Below are 22,236 nucleotides of genomic sequence, written 5' to 3'. Positions count from 1 at the left end.
GTCCTGGGGCTTGCTTTTGCAGGAGATTGCGCTCATCTCCTGCTTGGTAGGCGGAGCTTCACTCCACCTTCAGTCTCCCAGCGGTGATCGCCGCTCGGAGACTGTTAGTTGGCGAAACCGCCATCTAATTACCCGTGTGACACGACTGTCCCCACTGTGGGCTCGGAGGTTATCGGCTGGCATAGACTGAAGCCCTGAAGCCTATGACAGCTGATCACACTGATTGGCTGGCGCAGGGGAGGCAGGGAGGGTTTAGAATTAAAAAAAACAAGGACATTTATTTGAAAATAAATAAAAAAAAAAATTACAAATAAAAAAGAAAAAGAAAACATTGGGGGAGCGATCAGACCCTACCAATGAGAGAAAAGTGCCCCACTTGTGTGCTGTGTTGTGCAGCCCTGCAGCTTGGCCTTAAAGCTGCAGTGTCCTATTTGACAAAGTAGGTCTTGGGGGGGGGGGGGGGGGGCGGGGGTAAAACCTGTGTGGTCCTGAAGTGGTTAATAGCATAGCCCCCATACATGCTAATTCATTATGTTGAAAAAAGATCTTGTAGTTTTTGAGAAAATCGATTTTAAAAATGCAAAGGAAAAATGTTTTTTTGGGCAGTTGGGCTAAGAGCCAGATCTCTCTGATCGAAACTGATCGAGGAGAGAGATCTGTTGGCTGCTCATACACCACAGGATGATTCCTGAGCAATTCCAGCATGGAATCTTTCAGGAATTGACCTTGTGGCGCCGCCTCCTCCGGTGTCCAAAGGTTATATGTGCCCCCCTGTTGCCCATGCATTTAAATACTTTAACTCAGAGCCGGTGTAATGAAAGATCTTGCAACCCATTATATTTTGCAACTTGCTATAGAGGACAGTGAATAACTGCATAGACGTGGCTTCTCTCTGTTAACACGCCTGTAATTTTTTGCAACCACAGATCCCATTGAGCTAGAAGGGGGATTGTTCCCTCCAGAGGGGGTTATTACATGAGTAAGAAGGGGGGGATTGTTCCCTCCAGGGAGGGGTTGTTAGTTGAGCAAGAGGGGAGGGCTCTGTGTGAGAATGGGGTTTGGCTGGGTTGTTTTTTCTGATACAGATAGGTTGAAGTCAATGGTTAGCTTGCACTTTCTGATAGCTATACCTATAAATAAGTGCAACTGGTTGCAAAATCTGATAAAGTTGCAAAAAATTTCACTAAACTGGGACAAGGTCCTCCAGCACCCAAGGCTGAGACACCAAAGTGTGCCCACCATCCCTCCCACCCAAGCCGTCACACACTGGTTGCTATTACACTAAGAGGCGCCCCAGGGTCCCCAACACCTTCATCTCCAGTTATCTGACTTGCAGTCCCTGCCATGTATCCCCTTTTCTTATTTCTCTCTGCTTCAAACACAATAGGGAATGATAGCAGAGTGAGTTGTGCGCCCCTCCTACACTGCGCCCTGAGGCTGGAGCCTCCCTTACCTCGGCCCCGCCCCTGCTCCCCCTCCTACACTGCGCCCTGAGGCTGGAGCCTCTCTCGCCTCTGTCTCGGCCCGGCCTGCTTTAACTGTCCGGCCACCCGCTAATGTCCAACCCTCCAGCTTCCACATTGGCGGCCCACATGGCTGTAAACACATGGGGTGTCACACATGCGCCACCACCTATATGCCGGTAGTCACATGGGGTGGGAATGCGGAAGCAGCTGGACACTAGCAGGCAGCTGGACAGGTAAAGTAATTTTATGCACAGGCACCTGGGTGCACCTTTACGATTTGGGGGGGAAATGGCCGGGGGGTCCACTGCGCTTGTCACCTGTTAGTAGCTGTTATCACGGTGCACTAAATCAGCTATGTTGGCCTGTAAATTCCCATTTATCGATACATTTGACTGATGTCATCTCAAAAGCGGGTGATTTGTAGATTGGGCACACTTGTCGCTGTACAAGTTTCATCCGATTCTATAATAATTATCAAATCGGATAGTCGATAGGCTGCAAAAGATTTCTTCACAAGCTTTTGACACTTTAAGTTTCAGGCAGATAGAGAGCTGGATCAGAACCGTACAAAGCTGTATGTAAAATGTAGGATGTTTATAACTGCTGCTCACCCTGGAGTACACACATCGCTACATCAGAGCAAAAATAGACACTTCCTAAAATCCACACAATAACTAGATATGGGCCGCGCTAATCGAAATCTATGCCCTGTTTTCATGGCTATCTGCAGGGACGGATCTAGACCAAATTACGCCTGGGGCAAGGTCAGGTTTTGGCGCCTAAACCGCCATTTCTCATCCAGCTTTGGCGCCTAAAGGTCAGGTTTTGGTGCCTAAAGGACAGGTTTTGGTGCTTAAACTGCCTTTCCCTATCCAGTTTTGACGGCTTTTTAAGAATTCAACAAACTGCGCCTGGGGCAAGAGACCCGCTCGCCCCCCTAGATCCGTCCCTGGCTATCTGGCTGCCAGGGCGTAGATTTCAGCTCACCGACGCCGCGTGTCCTCGCCGCTGTCGTTGCTCCCAATGATCTCGCCACTGTCTCCCCGCTGCAGCTCACTCTCTCTGCCGTCTCTTTAACGGCAGAGCCCTGTGGGTCAGAAGCTGATTTCATACTGGTTGCTTGGTGGTTGGAAAAAGGCAGTAATTTTCCCACAATGCAACAAGGTTCACAGACAGTAAATTGTCAGGACCATGGTCATGACATCACACTATGGGAGGGGTTCCACCACAATATCAGCCACACAGACCCCCCCCCCCCCTCCCCATTCGAGAAAAGGTAAATATTTCTCATGGGAAAGGGGGTATCAGCTACTGATTGGGATGAAGTTCAATCCTGGGTTACAGTTCCTCTTTAATATATAATAAAGTTCCTGTATGTGTAATATTTTTTTTTATCTGGTGTAATGCCAGAGTTCTCTGCAATGTTGTAAAAGTACATATTGCGTCATACAGCGTCCCTGGCTAGGAGTTGTGGCGGGAAGGAAAGGAACATAAGGAAATGTTTTTGTTGTATTATGGCTCTTTTACACACAGTGGCTCAGCAGCACAAACTGTACGATCTTCTGGGGGATTGCATGATGACAGCGGCACATGACACCCCAAGGTGTTACTCACAGCCGTTGCAGCAATGAGGATTACCAAACCTGCTGCCTACGCCACATTATGGTGACCTAGATCAATGCTTTATAAGAGGGAACGCAGGATTGTTCCTGCAGAGACCAGAATACCAGGAGAGAAGCTGCACAGGTAATATTATCATTATTAATATTAGCATTACAACAATAGTAAGAGGAAAAACATGTTATAATAGTAGCATATAGTAGGTAAGCGGACAGCACCATTAAAGGACAATTGAAGTGAGAGGGATATGGAAAAAAAGCCGAAGTCTGGTTACCAGGGCGACGGACAACAATAGGTGTCCGTGTCTTTGCCAGCTTCCCATAAGGGGTCCTTTCCGGGCAGCGCATAAACATAGAGCCATACGGCGCTGTCCTGCGCTGTACGGCGGCTGCGCTGGGAGCACAGTAACTGCACGATAGTGCAGTTAGAAGTTTGAAAGCGCATAGCTGAGCTGACCAGATGAAAACCAACGGCAGCTCAAGCAGCAGTTACAGGAGCCCCCTACTACATAATGGATTAGCCCAGTCGGCGTCAGAAAGGTAAATCTGCCGTCGTGACTATCTGGCTATCAGTGGGTATTGGCAGTGTGGAAATACCTTTTGATCAGTGTTCATACTCCTCACTAACATTGCTTTACTAGCAAATATTTATGTTAAAGAGACTTATTTTAAGCAGATTACCAATAGTGCCCCTTTAAGATCAGCTACATCAGTGTAATTGTTTCCAGTACAGGAAGAGTCAAGAAACTCCAGTTGTTATCTCTATGCAAACAAGCCATTAATCTCTACGACTTTCAAAGTTGCGGAGAGGGCTGTCTTCTGACTTTTATTATCTCAACTGTAAGTGAACAGTTTTCTTTTTATCTGCCAGAGGAGAGGTCATTACTTCACAGACTGCTCTAAAAGACTCATTTTGAATGCTGAGTGTTGTGTAATCTGCACATATTATAGAATGATGCAATGTTGGAAAACACTATATACCTGAAAATAATAATATGAGAATATTTTCTTTGCTGCTAATCTTCTAGTAATTATTCATAGTACACAACCAATTCACTATATCATATATTTTTTTTCGCTTCAGTGTCTCTTTAAGCCAGGGATGTCAAACCAGTCCTTCCAGGGCCGAGGTCCTCACACATTTTTTACTCAGCTCAAATGAATTGATGGGTCTGAATCAGGAAAAGTGCGGTCCATCAGGTAGAACACATTCCTTTCTTTCTCAGTCCATCCTAAACACTGGCATGGATCTGGCCCTCCAGGCCTGGAGTTCCACACCTGTGCTTTAAGCAATGCCAGTTGCCTGGCTGTCTTGCTGACCCTCTGCCTCTAATGCTGGGTACACACGGTAAGATTTTCTGTGCGATTTTGCGACCCGATTGTTTTTCCTGCACAATTCCGCACTCCATTCTGCGCTCAATTCTCTTGTCTTCATTAGTTTTTCTTATCTTTTTCCATTCACCGCTATGAGAAATGGAGCGCGGAAACGATCGGGAGCAATATCGGACATGACGGATTTTATCTATCGGATCAGATCGCACAAAAAATCGTACCATGTGTATTAGGCATAATACTTTTAGCCATGGACCCTGAACAAGCATGCAGCAGATCAGGTGTTTCTGACATTGTTGTCAGATCTGACAAGATTAGCTGCATGTTTCTGGTGTGATACAAGTTTGCATATGTGTATCAGCGCCAAGGAAACAAAGTGGACGCTGCTGAGAGAAGAACAATGTCCAGAGTTCACAAACAGGTAAATTATATAGAATCAGCACAGAATCCAAAAACAAAAGATGAGTCTTCAACAAAGAATAAGAGCGGGCATATCTCCACCACAATAAGTATGGGGGTCACGGCATAGCTCTGCAATCATGGATACCCAGAAAAAGGAAAGAGGCTTACCAGCTGGTGACAACCCCCATTATAAGGTTGTATCAACGCTTTGGTAGGACATCAGGAAGCAACAGTCTGTCCAGGATCCACCAATTCAGCAATGATTCATCTCACAAATGGATATCAGTAAACATCATAAAAAAACAAACAAACAACAACTCTAAGTGTAAACCATTTAATATAGAGTTTTCATAGTAAAAACAGCTTAAAAATAGCATAAAAACAAAACTTACATACGGGGCCCATGCAATGGGAACCCCGAGAAAGTTGCACGCGTGTATGAGTCAGCTGTAAAGGACAGTATGAAGGTGCCGCCTGTCTCCTTCCCGACCGGTTTTGCAAACTAGCGTCATCAGGGGATTCCTGTTTAAGATTAAGAGGTTTGGGGAGGTGCCGGGATACTCTACTAATGGGTCTAAGTATAATTACTGTACAGTTATGTAGAAAGAGGTGTCTTATCTCCAAAGAAGACTCACTCGGATAGGATATAAGAAGTCTTTATTATAAAGTGGTTAATTGTAGACAACGCATTTCACGGGTCTCAGCCCGCTTCCTCAGGCCAATACAAACAACCTTATGCAGGAGTCCTGTGGGGCAAGGGCACCTAGCAGATCCTAAGAATCTAAAAGGATTTAGGATCTAAAAGGCACCCGTGCCCCACAGGACTCCTGCATAAGGTTGTTTGTTTGTATTGACCTGAGGAAGCGGGCGGGCGGGGGGGGGGGGGGGGGTAGTTAGTGTTATGTTGAGGCTCCAGGTTACTCGAGTTCTCAAGCAACTGGGTATTACACATACAGTATTCTTGTATCAAGCAATCCACACCTCTGCGGTATAACCAAAACTTTACTGTATTTGTACCTCTTTTTGATTATATGATGTTGCTATAAATATTGCTATTAACATTAAGGTGAAGTGCAACATTTACAAGTCCAAAAAAATAAGAAATAGGTGCCCACATCAATGGAATGCTAGCACAGAAGGAAATATTGAACATGATTAAAAGACTTACGAGGCGATTGTCATGCAAAAAGTTTATTACCGTATTGCACAGGGCCAGATTTACCATAAGGCACTGTAGCCACGTGCCTATGAGGGCCTATGATGGAAAGGCGGCTCACTCCCCTCCCATAACTCCTCCCACCTTCTCTATGCAGAGTCCTGAGCAAAGCGCAAATGAGAGTTTAGTCACCTGGCTCTCGACATTCCACTGACAAGAGCTCCCTTCAGTCGGTGCACCACTAGCTGGCTACCTAATGCTAAGGGACACCTGTAAGTACCTACAGTATAACTAGTAAGGGAGAAGTCAAAGCTGGGTCAGCCTACCTAATGCTAAGGGACACCTGTAGCTACCTACAGTATAACTAGAAAGGGAGAAGTCAAAGCTGGGTCAGCCAGTACAATTGCAGTGCAGTTTGGCAGGGGTTTGTGGGTTTCTGGTGGGTGAAGTTTAGGGTGCCAGGATATCTGTGTCTACAGGCTCCTGTGATGTAAATCTGGGCCTGGTATTGCAATATCAGACCTCAGGGCAGACGATCAGTGCCTCCCTTGTCAGCTTCAGGCGCTCTGTTATCTAAATCCACTTTTCATTACAGGCCCCGACCCACCCCAGGGTCGGCTTATCAGATGGGATTAGAATCGCCACTTTAAACAGCAAACGCCTGCGCAGTTCGCTTAGCCACTAGTGCGGCTGCGCAGGTTTACAGCCCCGTCTGCGGGCCGTCCTCGCTGGCTCAGTGTTGCTAGTGTATGCTGAGGGGGCGCGGCTAACTAGATCTTAACTTAGCCATGTGGACGGTCACGTGGGGATGCCCACATGACGTAATCACAGAGCGAGGACGGCCCACAGACAGGGCTGGAAACCTGCGCAGCAGCACCAGTGGCTAAGCGAACTGCGCAAATGCGTTTGCTGTTGAAAGCGGCGATTCTAATCCCATCTGATAAGGCGACCCTGCGGTGGGTCGAGGCCTGTAATGAAGAATGGATTAATCAGTTAAGCGGCGAAGTGCTGAATTGTAAAAATCGCCTGGTGACTAGGGGGGTGTAAAGGTGGCCACACGCGATACAATAAAATGATCCGATTTTACGTTAATTCGATAAAAACGATCGGATCTCCCATAAAAACGAAAGCTTTTTTTTCATTCGACTGAAAAATCCGATCGGATTTCCCGTTTTCTTCGATTTTAATCGATCCGGAATGCCAGATATTTTTCTTCAATCTTTCTCAAGATTGTATGGTGGGTGTTGGATTGTCAATTTATTAATATACATACCCTAGCAATTTTGTCAGAGTTTCCAATTATTTTTATCATAATTGGGGAAAAATTGTGTGTGTGGTACATTGGTCATATTTTTGAAATGTTACAATCAGTCAGAAAAAATTCTTGCAATTCTTAAATTGAACAGATATTTAAAAAATTGTATGGTGTGTGGCCACCTTTAGCCTGTGATCCTCAAGAGGTTAAAGAGACACTGAAGCGAAAAAAAAATGATATAATGAATGGGTTGTGTACTATGAATAATTACTAGAAGATTAGCAGCAAAGAAAATATTCTCATACTTTTATTTTCAGGTATATAGTGTTTTTTCTAACATTGCATCATTCTATAATATGTGCAGATTACACAACACTCTGCATTCAAAATGAGTCTTTCAGAGCAGTCTGTGAAGTAATGACCTCTCTACTAGCAGAGGAAAAGTAAATAGTCCAGGAACAGTTGAGATAATAAAAGTCAGATAACAGCCCTCTCCAGGACTAACTTAGTCGGAGAGCTTAATGGCTTGTTTGCATAGAGAGAACTGGAGTTTCTCAACTCTTCCTGTACTGGAAACAATTAGACTGATGTATCTGATCTTAATGTTTTATTTCTTAGCTGTACTACACATACAAATCATAATATCATATTTTTTTTTCCGCTTCAGTTTCTCTTTAAATAGATGATCCACATCTGCTACATAATTGCCAAAGAAGTGGTAAGGGGCCCCCTGCTGGTGGGAAGTAGAGGTACAAGGCAATTCAAGCACTTGCCCCTACTGGCTTCAAAAGGAGTTGCAGGAAAAAATACAGAGCCACCTGCTGGTGAATAGCTGAAGTTCTAGCACATGCTGCCACCATCAGATGAACCAGGAAATTGCAGGACTCCTCACACTTGCAGAGTGGATAAGGAAAATAGAAAGAGAGAAAGGCAAGAACATTTCTTCATATACTTTCATACAACCTCACTTTGGTTTTGTTGCAGGAACAAAGCGGTCATGGGCAAAAGCAGAGTCCACACGGCAGTCCCGTTCCTTTGCTTGGGTGAGTTCATGCTACAAGACGCTGTCACGTTATCATAGAAGATTTTCTTCAATCATTGCTCTTCTCTCCTGATTATTCATGTTACATTGTTCCTTTGTGTTTTCAGCTTTGGCTGTGCTTTTTATTGGAGAATGTCGTGGTGTCCCTACAGGTGAGTAGCCTTAATATCCTCCATTCTCTTCTCTCATGGCAGACAGCACTAAAGAGGAACTTTAGCCAATAATTGAACTTCATCCCAATCAGTAGCTGATACCCCTTTTCCCATTAGAAATCTTAACCTTTTCTCTAATAGATCATCACGGACATCTGTATGGCTGATATTGTGCTGAAACCCCTCCCACAGTGTGATGTCATGACCATGGTCCTGACAGTTTGCTGTCCGTGAACCTCATGGCACTGATATTGTAAGATAATCATGATGGTGGTAGGAAAGGAGTTTCATAGAGTAGGGGCTGCTCTGTCTGTAGAAGTCTTGGAGCCTCCCAAGATGGGTTGGGGAGTCTTTCTGGACAAGATCTAGATGTGAAGGGACTTGAAGAGAGGGGCAGCTGATGAGAAGCGGTGGGAGGAGTGAATGAGTCCGGCAGCTGCGTTCATAACGGATTGCAGGGGGCGGAGCCTGGTCTCAGGAAGTCCAGAAAGGAGGGAATTTATTTAGTCCAGACAGGTGATGGACCAGTCGTTTGATGGTGTCGGGGGATGGATAGGGGACTTTGCAATCTTGCGGAGGTGGACGTTAATGTTAAAGAGGAACTCCAGCCTAAACAAAAATACTGTCATTAAGTTACATTAGTTATGTTAATTAAAATAGATAGGTAATATAATCTCTTACCCACCCTGTTTTAAAAGAACAGGCAAATGTTTGATTTCATGGGGGCAGCCATCTTTTTGGTTGAAAGGAGGTGACAGGGAGCATGAGACACAGTTCCAACTGTTCTGTGTCCTGAGCACCTCTCCCAGTTGCTAGGCAACGTGAATAACAACATAGGAAATCCCATCATGCTCTGCACAGCATCAAGGAAAAAAAGCCCGGGCTTTTTTTCTTTGATGGGTGGAGCTTAGCTAAAAATGCAGCTAAAAATGATGCTTCAGTAAGAAAAACAATGTTCTGATGCTGTGAAACTGTTAAAGAAATACCAAACCTTTTCAGTTCTGCTGAGTAGATTTTTAGTCCGGAGGTTCACTTTAAGTTAGTAACAGGCTCCAGACCAGTTTCCCTTCCATTCCCCATTCCAGCATGTTTTGTTGTTAGACTGCCCAGACAATTGCATCCTTGTGTCTAGAAGTGCCTTCAGATGCAAACAAAGCATGTGCATTGGGCATGCACACACCGCGCATAATCGTCAACAAGCACGTTTACTGCAGGAGTTCCTGAACTGAGCATGCTCAGTAAGAACGATAGCTCAGGCACAAAGGAAAGTACTTCCTTTTACAGGTGTCCTTATGCACAGTTCACGGACTTGCACATGCCCTTGTTCATAAGTGTGGGGCTTTCAGTTCAGCGTCAGGAAATAAAGATTCTGGAGCAAGCTGGGGAAACAATAGAGGTCATGGACAGGGTAAACTTGTAGGACCACCATCCTTCATTTAATCTTAACAGTTAAAGGGCCACTATTGTGAAAAAAATGCAAAATGCATGTAAACACATACAAATAAGAAGTATGGCATATTTCTCCCACAGTAAAATGAGCCATAAATTACTTTTTTTCTATGCTGCTGACACCTTCCATAGGTAGTAGAAATCTGACAGAACTGATAGGTTTTGTACAAGCCCATCTCCTCACGGGGGATTCTCAGCACAATCCTTATTCTTTATAAAGACATTCCCTCAAACAGGATTTATACAACGATGCTGGCCAGCCTCCCCGCTCACCGTACACTTTTTTGGCAGTAGGCGTCGGAGAAACTGCCATTCACTAAGTGCTTTTTAGAAGTAAAGAAAACACTTTTTTTCCATGAGGAGATGGGCTAGTCCAAAACCTGTCAGTTTGTCAGATTTCTACCTCCTGCTGACAATAACATAGGAGAAAGGTAATTTATCGCTCATTTTACTTTGTAAGAAAAATACTTCCTATTGGTATGTGTTTACATGTTTTTTAAAGGTTACAATTGTTTTGTCCTCCGGTTTGCTTTATAGTGATGACATATCCCAACATCTCAGTGTAACTCCACTCAGCTCCGGGTATTTTGGTGTAGGTTTCAGTGATGTGCTGAATTCATTAATAATTTCATTGTTTGTGGTGCCTGTTTTTATCGCTGCAGGTTCTTGTCCTCCTAATGCCTCCCCTGGCTGCAGACTGGACTGCCGAAGCAGCTGTGATACCCTCAACCTCACCCTCTGCAGTAAAGAGTGCCTGTCACTGTGTGAGTGCAACGAAGGCTTCGTCTTCCAGTCTAAAGAGTCTGATGTGTGTGTGCCGGTTCAGACCTGTCATGTCACCTGTCCCCAAAACTCCCATTTTAACGAATGCTACAAGCAGCCCCAAGTGACCTGCGACACTTGGGGGATCCACTATCAGCAGTCTGAAAAATGCTTCCCACGATGTCTGTGTGATGACAACTACGTTCTGTCCGACGAGCCCGCCCCTCGCTGCATAAAGCTGAAGACATGCCCGCAATTCAGAGGGAAGTAAAGGAACGTTCTTCTCAGTAGTGTGAAGCAAAGCAGCATCCTCTTCAAGGACTTAAAATGGACCTGAACTCTTTCACAGGACGGAAGGAAAACATAGAGAAATCCACCCTGTATGTATTTAGAGAGTTTAGCCTGTCTAATTCCCCCTCATCTGTGACTAATCACCAGTGTAATTTGATCTCTCAGCTGTTTCAGCTCAGGAATCTTCTTTGCCATGGCAGAGCTGCTAATTTGTAAACACAGGATGCTAAAAATATGTCTGCTTCCATGAAAGCAGGAAGCAGACACACTGCAGATTTATTGCAGGATTTGTGTCCACTATAACAAATAAATGTTTTTCTTTAAAGGTTATTATGCATGTTGTGTATGTTTTAGGGCAGTGATGAAGTTCTGACTGAGTACAGGTCTGCTTTATTAAGCTCAAAATCCTTATTTTTATGAAGCGCTTTTTTGAATCTAAAATGTAAGAAAAGTAAATGTACTGTTTAAATAAACATTTTATTTTATTAATCTTAATTGTATTTATTTATTGTGTATATAGCACCGACATCTCTTGCAGTACAAAGTCATGTCACTGACTGTCCTCAGAGGAGCTCACAATCTAATTCTACCATAGTCATACTCTAATGTCCGTGTCAGTGTCAGAGAGGTGTAATCAGGGGAGGAGACAACTGAAGTGTCAGAGAAGTGTAAGCAGGGGAGGGGATAGCTGCAGTGTCAGAGAAGTGTAAGCAGGGGAGGGGACAGCTGCAGTGTCAGAGAAGTGTAAGCAGGGGAGGGGATAGCTGCAGTGTCAGAGAAGTGTAAGCAGGGGAGGGGAGCAGCTGCAGTGTCAGAGAAGTGTAAGCAGGGGAGGGGACAGCGGCAGTGTCAGAGAGGTGTAAGCAGGGGAGGGGACAGCTGCAGTGTCGGAGAAGTGTAATCAGGGGAGGGGACAGCTGCAGTGTCAGAGAGGTGTAAGCAGGGGGAGGGGAGCAGCTGCAGTGTCAGAGAAGTGTAAGCAGGGGAGGGGATAGCTGCAGTGTCAGAGAAGTGTAAGCAGGGGAGGGGAGCAGCTGCAGTGTCAGAGAAGTGTAAGCAGGGGAGGGGACAGCGGCAGTGTCAGAGAAGTGTAAGCAGGGGAGGGGACAGCTGCAGTGTCGGAGAAGTGTAATCAGGGGAGGGGACAGCTGCAGTGTCAGAGAGCTGTAATCAGGGGAGGGGACAGCTGCTGTGTCAGAGAGGTGTAAGCAGGGGGAGGGGACAGCTGCAGTGTCAGAGAGGTGTAAGCAGGGGAGAGGACAGCTGCCATATCATAGAGGTGTAAGCAGGGAAGGGATAGCTGCAGTGTCAGAGAAGTGTAAGCAGGGGAGGGGACAGCTGCAGTGTCAGAGAAGTGTAAGCAGGGGAGGGGACAGCTGCAGTGTGAGAGGTATAAGCAGGGGAGGGGACAGCTGCAGTGTCAGAGAGGTGTAAGCAGGGGAGGGGACAGCTGCAGTGTGAGAGGTATAAGCAGGGGAGGGGACAGCTGCAGTGTCAGAGAGGTGTAAGCTGGGGAGGAGAATAGTCTATTAAAGGTTATAACTTATCAAAGCACATATAGAGGTGATCATTAGCAACAGAGCATCAACAAAGAGCTAATAAAACAGTTGAAGGAGGTCCCTACTGGGCTCTTATGGTCCAGGGCCCTGTTGCGGTTGATACCTCTGCATCTCCTATTGCTACACCACTGCCACACAGACATAGTCAGGGAGAACATGTAAACTCCGTACAGGGCCCAGGGCACCACAAAAGTTTCCAGTAGAAAGCCACTCGGCCCGCTCACACTTCAAAGTTAAGCTGGGAAGTCCAGTAATTTCTTCTTTCACCCCTGTGTTATGCTGGAGCTTTGACCCAAGGCTTCATCACCTTCTGCAGTGCAAATCATTTGATGCAGCCTTGCGCAAGCGTACATGAAACAGGTGCGTAAGGAGATCTGGACACCCGATTTCGGCTGGTAGATTATCTGTAAAGATTACAAATGTTCTAAATTTCAATAGAGTAAATTAACGTAGTAGAACATTGGTAAATAATAACGATATTTTACTACATGGTAGGTGATGATATAAGCGCTGAACTATATAAACAGCTGCCAGAGGTTCCCACTTCACAGTGGATCAACAGCACAGAATATGTATATGCCTCGGCACTTAACCGTTTGGGGACCACGGACGTTGAATTAACGTCCAGCAGGTGGTGCTACTGTTCTGACCGGACATTGATTCAACGTCCACGCTAACAAACCATCCCGGCGCGATCGTGCGCACCGGAGAGGGGAGATTAAGCTGTCATATGACAGCAGGCATCTCCCCTCAGTGATCAGCAGCGATCGCGTATGGCTGCTGATCACGTGATCACTACGATCGCCATCGGATCATAGTGATCACTTTGACAGCGGCGGCAGGGGGGAAAAGAAGAGGATCCACTCACCTCCGTGCTGTTCCAGCGACGATCGGCGCCCCCCTCTGCTCTGGCCGGCATCTCTGCTGCATCTGACGTCAGCGCCGGGTCCCGGCTTGATGACGTTATCAAGCAGCGACCCGGACCTGAGCGTCATTTGGAGCGGAGATGCCGGCTGGAGAAGAGGTGGCTACTGTGGCTCATCGCTGGAGCCTGAAAGGTGAGCGATGGCTGCCAGCTACAGGGGGGACACCTGCCTCCATGAGGGACACCATGCCCAGCCAGCCACAGACGGGATCCGGCCGCCCAACCCCCCCAAATGTGAAAATTGCCCTGGTCCTTAAGGGGGGTTAGGCGGCCGGTCCTGAAGTGGTTAAAGAAAACCTGTACCAAAAAAAACCCTTTGGGGAAAACTTACCTCGGGAGGGGAAAGGCTCTTGATCCTAATAAGGCTTCCCCCGTCCTCCTCCATCCCAGCAATCCAGCACTGCAAGCCCCCGAACAGCGGCGAGGTTGATATTTACCTACAGCGATCCAGCGATATATAGCGCCAACATCTTCCGTAGCGCTGTACATAGTACAAACAAATAATGGGGAACAAATATACATAAGAAATGCAAGACACTGTACAGTCATGACATTGAATAGAATAAATACAGATACATACATAGTTGATATGTAGTTGGTACATGTACATGTGTTAAAATAACAGCAGTATGAGAAACACTAGGAGGAGGTCCCTGCCCTTGCGGGCTTACAATCTAGAGGGTAGTGGGGAGGAAACAAAAGGGAAGGAAACACAAGGATTAGTGGGTGAGCCAGTGTGCCTTCAGTGCTGCCTATAGCAAATTATAGGCTTGTCTGAACAGGTGTGTTTTCAGAGTACATTTGAAGGTTTCCAGACTCGTGGCGTGACGAACCGACTGAGGGAGAGAGTTCCAAAGGAGAGGGACAGCCCGTGAGAAGTCTTGGATGCGAGAGTTAGAGGAGGTGACTAGGCTGGAGGACAAAAGGGTCTCCTGTGAGGAACGGAGGGTCCGGACGGGGAGATATCTGGAGATTAAAGAGGAAATGTATGGAGGCGATAGCTTGTGTAGGGCTTTGTATGCAAGTGTGAGAAGTTTAAACTGGATCCTTTGGGCAACTGGTAGCCAATGGAGGGATTGGCAGAGAGGGGCTGCCTCAGAGGATCTAGAAGAGAGGTGGATGAGATGGGCCGCAGAGTTTAGTAGAGATTGGAGAGGTGCCAGTCTACTTTTTGGTAGACCATAGAGTAGTGTGTTGCAGTAGTCAAGACGGAAGATGATTAGGGCATGTACAAGCATTTAGTTGCTTCTTGTGAAAGAAAGGGATGGATTCTGGAAATGTTTTTGAGACGGAAGTAGCAGGAGGTAGTTAAAGTGTTAATATGTGGTTTAAAGGAGAGCTCAGAGTCCAGAGTTACCCCTAGGCAACGAGCTTTGGGGGTTGATGCTATTGGGGTGTTATCTACATTGATTGTGACAATGGGAGGTGGAACAGAGAGCGAAGGTGGAAATATCACAATCTCCGTTTTGCTCATATTGAGTTTAAGGAAGCGGGATGACATAAATGTAGATACAGTGGATAGACATTCGGGAACTTTCGATAGTAGTGTGGAGAGGTCTGGGGCAGAACAATAAATTTGGGTGTCATCAGCATAGAGGTGATATTGAAACCCAAAAGAGCTTATTATCTGTCCCAGGCCATGGGTGTAAATGGAAAAGAGGAGGGGTCCAAGGACGGACCCTTGTGGTACTCCCACAGACAGTGGGCGCGGAGAGGAGTTGGTATTGGCATAGGAGACCATGAAAGAATGTCCAGACAGGTAAGAGTTGAGCCAGGAGTGTGCTAGGCCCTTGATTCCCAGTGTTGAGAGGGTCTGGAGAAGTAGGGTATGATCAACAGTGTCGAAGGCAGAGGACAGATCTAGGAGTATTAGTACCGAAAATCTGCCTTTGGCTTTAGCAGCTAGGAGGTCATTGGCAACCTTAGTGAGAACAGTTTCCGTAGAGTGTTGAGGGCGGAAGCCAGACTGGAAGGGGTCCAACAGGGAATTAGCAGAGAGAAAGTTAGACAACTCTGAGTAAATGTGGCGTTCCAGCAGATATTGCACTAACCCAGAAGTAAAGTGCACCTTAAAGTGGCACTATGGTGAAAAATTGTAAAATTTAAAATATGTGCAAATATATACAAATAAGAAGTATGTTTTTTCCAGAGTAAAATGAGCCATAAATTACTTTTCTCCTATAATGCTGTTACTTACAGTAGGTAGTAGAAATCTGACAGAAGTGAAAGGTTTTGGACTAGTCCATCTCTTCATAGGGGATTCTCAGCAAGGCTTTTATTCTTTACAAAGATATTCCTTAAAAAGGATTTAACCCTCCTGGCGGTCTATTAGAAACCGCCAGGGGGTAGCGCAGCAGTTTTAAAAAAAAAAAATTTAAATCATGTAGCGAGCCTAGGGCTCGCTACATGATAGCCGCTGTGCAGCGGCATCCCCCCGCCCGCTTCTATTGCCTCCGGCGATCTTTGATCAGGAAATCCAGTTGAAAGAATGGGATTTCCTGAAGGGCGACGGGGCGGGATGGTGACGGGGCGGGATGACGCGGCGATCGGCGGCTAATTGTCGGGTATCGGCGGAGATCGGAATGCACAAGCAGCTAGCAAAGTGCTAGCTGCATGTTGCAAAAAAAAAATAATAATGTGAATCGGCCCAGCAGGGCCTAAAAAATCCTCCTGCACGGCATAGCCCGAGCTCAGCTCGGGCTTACCGCCAGGAAGGTTAAACAATGATGCTGGCCAGCTTCCCGGCTCGCTACACAGTTTTTTGGCAGTTAGATGGAGCAACTGCCATTCACTAAGTGCTTTTGAAAATAAATAAATCCCTGAGATTTCCCCATGAAGAGATGGACTAGTCCAAAACCTGTCGGTTCTGTCAGATTTCTACTACCTACTGTAAGTGACAGCAACATAGGAGAAAAGTAATTTATGGCTCAGTTTACTCTGGAAAAATGGACTTCTTATTTGTCTATGTTTGCACATATTTTACATTTTTTGCCATAGATAGTGCGCCTTTAATTCAACTGCCACTACTGGCATACCAGGAAGATTTCCCATTCTCCTCTCCCAAGAGGAGAACAGGCAATACTCCTGATATGTCTGCTTCCATGAAAGCAGGAAGTAGACATACTGCGGATTTATTACAGGATTTGTATCAGCTGTAACACAGAAATGTTTTTCTGTGAGGCCGGCTGCACACATGGCAGAAACGCTTGCCGAGCAGGAAACGCTGCGTTTTATGCAGCAATGTTAGTCTATGGGACGCAGAAGGACCAGCGTTCCACCTGCGATTTACAGTAAGCGTTCTGCAGACGCTGGCAGTGTTGCATAATATGCAGGCTGGCTGCCAAAACGCACATCATGAAAGTCTATGGAGACGTCTATGCATTGTGGTTTTCCATGTGTTTTATGCTGCGCTTTTAATTAAAAAGTAAAGATCTCTGACATGTTTCTGCTTCCTGTTGTCTTCCTAATGATTTGCATATAATTAATTAAAAAAACACACAGAAAACACAGATGCGTTTTCTATTAGCGAACTGAAAAACCGTACATATGCATGAAAAGCGCATCTGTATTCAAAAAAACGCAAACGCACCAAAAACACAGTAAAAACTGATTACTCTAACGGAAACGCACCTGCGGAAAACGCCAGAAAAAAATGTTATGTTATATGTGAACCTAGCCTGAAGGTTATTATGCTGTTGCTCATCTTTTAGAGCAGAGACGAAGTCCTGAGTTCAGGTCTGCTTTAAAGGGGAACTGAAGAGAGAGGTATATGGAGGCTGCCATGTTTATTTCCTTTTAAGCAATACCAGTTGCCTGGCAGCCCTGATGATCTTCTGCCTCTAATACTATTAGCCATAGCCCCTGAACAAGCATGCAGCAGATCAGGTGTTTCAGACTTTAAAGTCAGATCTGACAAGACTAGCTGCATGCTTGTTTCTGGTGTGATTCAGATACTACTGCAGAGAAATAGACCAGCAGGGCTGCCAGGCAACTGTTATTGCTTAAAAAAGGAAATAAATATGGCAGCCTCCGTATACCTATTACTTCAGTTCCCCTTTAACTTAAAAGCATGCCAACCCCCGGGTCTGAACGAGACTTTTAGCGTTGCTCATTTCCTGCCTCATTGATCCTGTGTTGATGGCCTCCTGCATGTCATTCACCCCCTCCCCTTTAACTAGAGTGACCAGATTTTTGTGGGTCCAACCTGGGACGGGGAGGGGGGCGTGGGGGGGGCGAAAAGTGGGGAGGACTGAGGAGCGCGCAGCGACGAAGACTGGGGGGGGGGGGGGGGGATGGGTGTGGCCATGACATTGTATGGGCGGAGCTAACGTAATGATGTAACAGCGAGGCATAAGAAAGCAGTGTTTACGCCATGATGTGGACAAACGGGACTTTGCATCATGGGTGTGCAGAAACTGTGTGATGCTAATAGTATACCGTAACCACAAAGCAGCAAACATAGCCATCTATGACCATTAAATAATAATTGCAGTAACGGTTACCCCAGACACCAGAAAATAAACGCAATAGGCAACATGTCAGCACAAAATAACCGCAATGCGGGCAACATGTCAGTATAAAATAAATGCAATGCGGGCAAACATGTCAGTACAAAGTAAACGCAATGCGGGCAAACATGTCAGTACAAAATAAACGCAATGCGGGCAAACATGTCAGTACAAAATAAACACAATGCGGGCAAACATGTCAGTACAAAAGAAACGCAATGCGGGCAAACATTTCACCAGAAAAGAAACGCAATGAGGGCAAACATTTCACCAGAAAAGAAACGCAATGCGGGCAAACATTTCACCAGAAAAGAAACGCAATGCGGGCAAACATTTCACCAGAAAAGAAACGCAATGCGGGCAAACATTTCACCAGAAAAGAAACGCAATGCAGGCAAACATTTCACCAGAAAAGAAACGCACTGCGGGCAAACATTTCACCAGAAAAGAAACGCACTGCGGGCAAACATTTCACCGGAAAAGAAACTATGCGGGCAAACATTTCACCGGAAAAGAAACAATGCGGGCAAACATTTCACCGGAAAAGAAACAATGTGGGCAAACATTTCACCTGTAAAAGAAACAATGCGGGCAAACATTTCACCTGTAGAAGAAACAATGTGGGCAAACATTTCACCTGGAAAATAAAGCATTGATTTACTCACCTGGCAGAAGTCTCCGGCCTCTGGCGCGCTGCTCCTGGGACCGTCTTACTTCTCCTGCAGTCTCCCGCGCTGACAGGGCTACGACAAGATGGCGCCCGAAGCCCTGTACTGGAGACACAAATAGGTCTCCAGTACAGGGCTTCGGCAGCCATCTTGCCGTAGCCCTGCTCTGCTCTGCCGGTGTCGGAACAGACACCGGAAGAGGAGGCTGGAGCGGGGCTGCAGGCAATGAACTGGCACGGCGTCTATAGACGCCGCTGCCAGTTCATTGAGGAGAGAGTGGCCAGAGTCCCGAGGCCGGGACGTCCCGCTGCTGAAAGCGGGACGTTTCCCGGGACCTCATTAAGCCTGGGACAGCGGACCCCGAATCCGGGACGCGTCCCGGGCAATCCGGGACGTCTGGTCACTCTACTTTAACCTAGTAATGGGTCCCCCGTTGGCTGCTTGAGCTTTTTGCATAGGGCTGCGATGTTGTCCACTCTCTGGCATATGATGGGCTCCCTTACGTTATTCACATGCAGATCTGTAGGCTATGGTGCCTCAGGCAGGCATGGATCTCTCATCCAGCCCCATTACTCTTTGTGGGTTGGTATTCGGGAGTTTATATATATATAAATTGTGCCCATTTAGACCTCACATTACTTATTAAGTATATCTGTATATATATGCATTTTTTGATTTGTTTTCTGAATTTTGGTATAGATAACAAATATGGACACTAGTTGCCGAGAGTGACTGGGATGTCTGTATGTGGTCTGGATGTTTGTCCCTGTGGAGCCACCGTAGCGCTGCTGAATCGCGTCATTGTGGGTTGAGACGCGGCGGTGAGAGGCATGCCACACTTCCTCCTTTGTGGCCCGCACGCGTAGCTTCCGACCGTGACGCGCACTTCCGCTAGGCTGGGATTGGCTGCCACAGGGGATATGAATGATTGCACAGCACGGCAAGACACGCCTTCTGATGACGCCGTGAGAACGGCGAAACATGTAAAGGACGTGCTTGCATGAGACGCCGTCCCCATCCGCAGCACTCTCCGCCGCCTCCGGCACAGGACTTATATGCCTTGGTTCCAGCTGGGCTACACACCTATGCCTGCTCCTGCTCGCATCCCTCTGAGCAAGCTCACATCTACACTGACCTAGGACGGCATGTTCCACACAGCCAGCCCATAAGTGTTTTGGAGACTCTGTTCCGGTTGGTCAGCTGTGACAGTCTGCAGTGCAGCAGCTCCAGGGTAACCTTTAACCACAAGTGGATCACTCAAGCTCCTTTCCCAAGACGGTGGAGTGGTGAGATATGATGGTTGCTATTCCCATTTTTTGATGTGAACTGTTACCAATGACTGCTGCTGCATCTAACTTGCACCCCGCTTGTGCTGCTTTGCTCTCTAACGCATATTCATCACCACAGCTGGATTGAACTGCATGTTGCTTACAATAACTTAAAGAGGAACTCCAGTGAAAATAATGTAGTAAAAAAAGTGCTTCATTTTTTACCATAATTATGTATAAATGATTTAGTCAGTGTTTGCTCATTGTAAAATCTTTCCTCTCCCAGATTCACATTCTGACATTTATTACATGGTGACATTGTTACTGTGGGCAGGTTATTTAGCTGTTTCTAGCTGCTCTGTCTGTAAAGGTGGCCACTAACTGTCCAATTTCTAGCGAAAAATCGTTCCAGCGATCAGAAATTCTGATCGGACGAAAAATCGTTCACTACACCATCAACTAACCAATCTTTGCTTCCTATCTATCACGACCACCAAGAAAATCCAAATTTTCGTTCGACGAAAATTCATTCGGGCGACATTTTTTTCACTCGTTCATAATCGATTGTGTCCACCAATGGAGATTATTTACAACCAATCCGATCAGAATTTCTGATCGCTCGAACGATTTTTCGCTAGAAATTGGACCGTTAGTGGCCAGCTTTAGAGACAGCTAATAACAGCTATTTCCTGTCTCTGAACATTGTTACATTGTGGCAGTTTGCCAGCAGTACCGCGGTATTCAGAGCCTCTTGTGGGAGGGGTTTCAGCACAAAATCAGTCACACAGCGCCCCCTGATGGTCTGTTTGTGAAAATCATTGTCTTTCTCATGTAAAATGGGGTATCAGCTACTGATTGGGAAAAAGTTCAATTCTTGGTTGGAGTTTCTCTTTAAGCTTGAAGCAGGTTACCATTTAGACATTCTCTGTCGTCATTAACAACATCTATATAACTTCATCCTGGCCAGGAGTATGCCTGTTGGTACGCGTGATGAGTGCTAGCGTGTGGGGATGGCCATCTCATGTGGTTTTAATATGTTTTTTCAGTAACCTACGTGTTCTAATAAACGTCATCTTTTTATAGATTATTCGGAGGGTTTTCAGATTATTTCAGTATAGTAGTGAGCACCTGTAGACTAATTATCGCTCTATCTTCGTGTATGTTGTCTCCTTTAATGAGGTGTGCATTCTGGATGAATACTCTCATTGTTAGGTGACAAATGGTTGTCCTGTGCCAAACTCTCAGCTGACACTCCATCCATCAGCCCTCAGGGGACTCATTGTCAGCCCCGGTGTTAAGGTGACATAACAGAAAGAACATAGCAGCCTAACAGGTAACAAACTGATGAGTTCTAAGAGGATCCTGCAGGAGAATAGTTACAAACATGGATAGATAAACTGTGATGAAAAATAATATTCACTCCTTCCGTTTCTGCACGTCTGCAATGGCTGTGACATCACTAAAGGCAAAGTGTACCGTGCAGCCAGCAGAGTGTAAAATGAATGTGCGCAGTAATAGGGATGCCATATGTATCATTGGCAAGTGTAGGGGGGGATTACTGTTGCCCAGAATCCCCCCTCAGACCCGGGCCAATGCAGTGTCTGTGGACAGGTACAAGTTGAGACCTCAGAATGTCTGCTGGCATCCTGCAGCTCACATCACCATGCTGCTCCTGCACTATGTGCCGTCCGCCCCCTTTCTTTCCCAGTTACATTTGACTTTGGATGCAGTTTGCAGAGCTTGGAGCAGCACTGGGGAACTTGACAGAGCACAGAGCCAGGTATGAGCACAGCCCTGCAGGGGGTGCTGTGTGCTAGTAAAGAAGGAAGTCAGGACCTTCCATTCTCATTACAGATGTTGGCTGTCCTCATTATTATCTGTATTCACTGAATAGGCTGCAGAGGCCAGTGGATACAGATAACAATGCTTGCAATCAGCCCACTTCTCCTGTCCCTCCATCTCTCAGTGAACTGTGAACCTTCAATGCTACCTATAGCAAATAATAGGCTTATGCAAACAGGTGTGTTTTGTGAGTATGTTTGCAGGTTTCCAGGCTCGGAGCATGACAAACTGGCTGTGGTAGAGAGTTTCGTAGGAGAGGAGATGCTGCTAAGAAGGTCAGAAGTGCTTACAGTCTATTGGTAGCATCCAGCCATCTTTAATCCACTACACTGTCTAACCCCGCCATGGCCTCTCCAGGGTGTGAGAAAAAATGCATGGAATCTCAGTGTGGCGGGGAACATCACAGAGTTTTGCATCTCCCTATCCCACAGTCGTCTTTTCACTGTAAGGAAAGCCCGACGCTGCCTCTGTGTCTCTGCGGAGAAGTCCAGGAAGAATTTAAACTCTGCTTTTTGAAAGTCGAGCTTTCTTACGGGATTC

General features: G+C 46.1%; 1 protein-coding gene across 3 annotated transcripts; it reads left to right on the top strand.

The window, feature by feature from the left end:
• Positions 1-3,010: 3,010 nt before the first annotated feature.
• On the top strand, positions 3,011-11,256 carry LOC137523063 (serine protease inhibitor swm-1-like). Of its 3 annotated transcripts, none has more exons than XM_068243258.1 (4): positions 3,011-3,212; positions 8,215-8,273; positions 8,380-8,424; positions 10,536-11,256. In XM_068243258.1, exons 1-4 carry the CDS (start codon positions 3,145-3,147, stop codon positions 10,904-10,906), a joined length of 543 nt encoding a protein of 180 aa, XP_068099359.1. In that variant the 5' UTR covers positions 3,011-3,144; the 3' UTR covers positions 10,907-11,256. The 3 variants fall into 3 exon arrangements, with proteins under 3 accessions (XP_068099359.1, XP_068099357.1, XP_068099358.1); XM_068243256.1 differs by having other exon boundaries at positions 3,185-3,212; positions 7,898-8,273; XM_068243257.1 differs by lacking the exon at positions 3,011-3,212 and adding an exon at positions 3,560-3,625 and having other exon boundaries at positions 7,898-8,273.
• The last annotated feature ends 10,980 nt before the right edge of the window (positions 11,257-22,236 follow it).

Source organism: Hyperolius riggenbachi, chromosome 6 (genome assembly GCF_040937935.1).
Source record: "Hyperolius riggenbachi isolate aHypRig1 chromosome 6, aHypRig1.pri, whole genome shotgun sequence".
Taxonomy (NCBI): domain Eukaryota; kingdom Metazoa; phylum Chordata; class Amphibia; order Anura; family Hyperoliidae; genus Hyperolius; species Hyperolius riggenbachi.
This window is presented reverse-complemented; position numbering and strand designations above follow the sequence as displayed.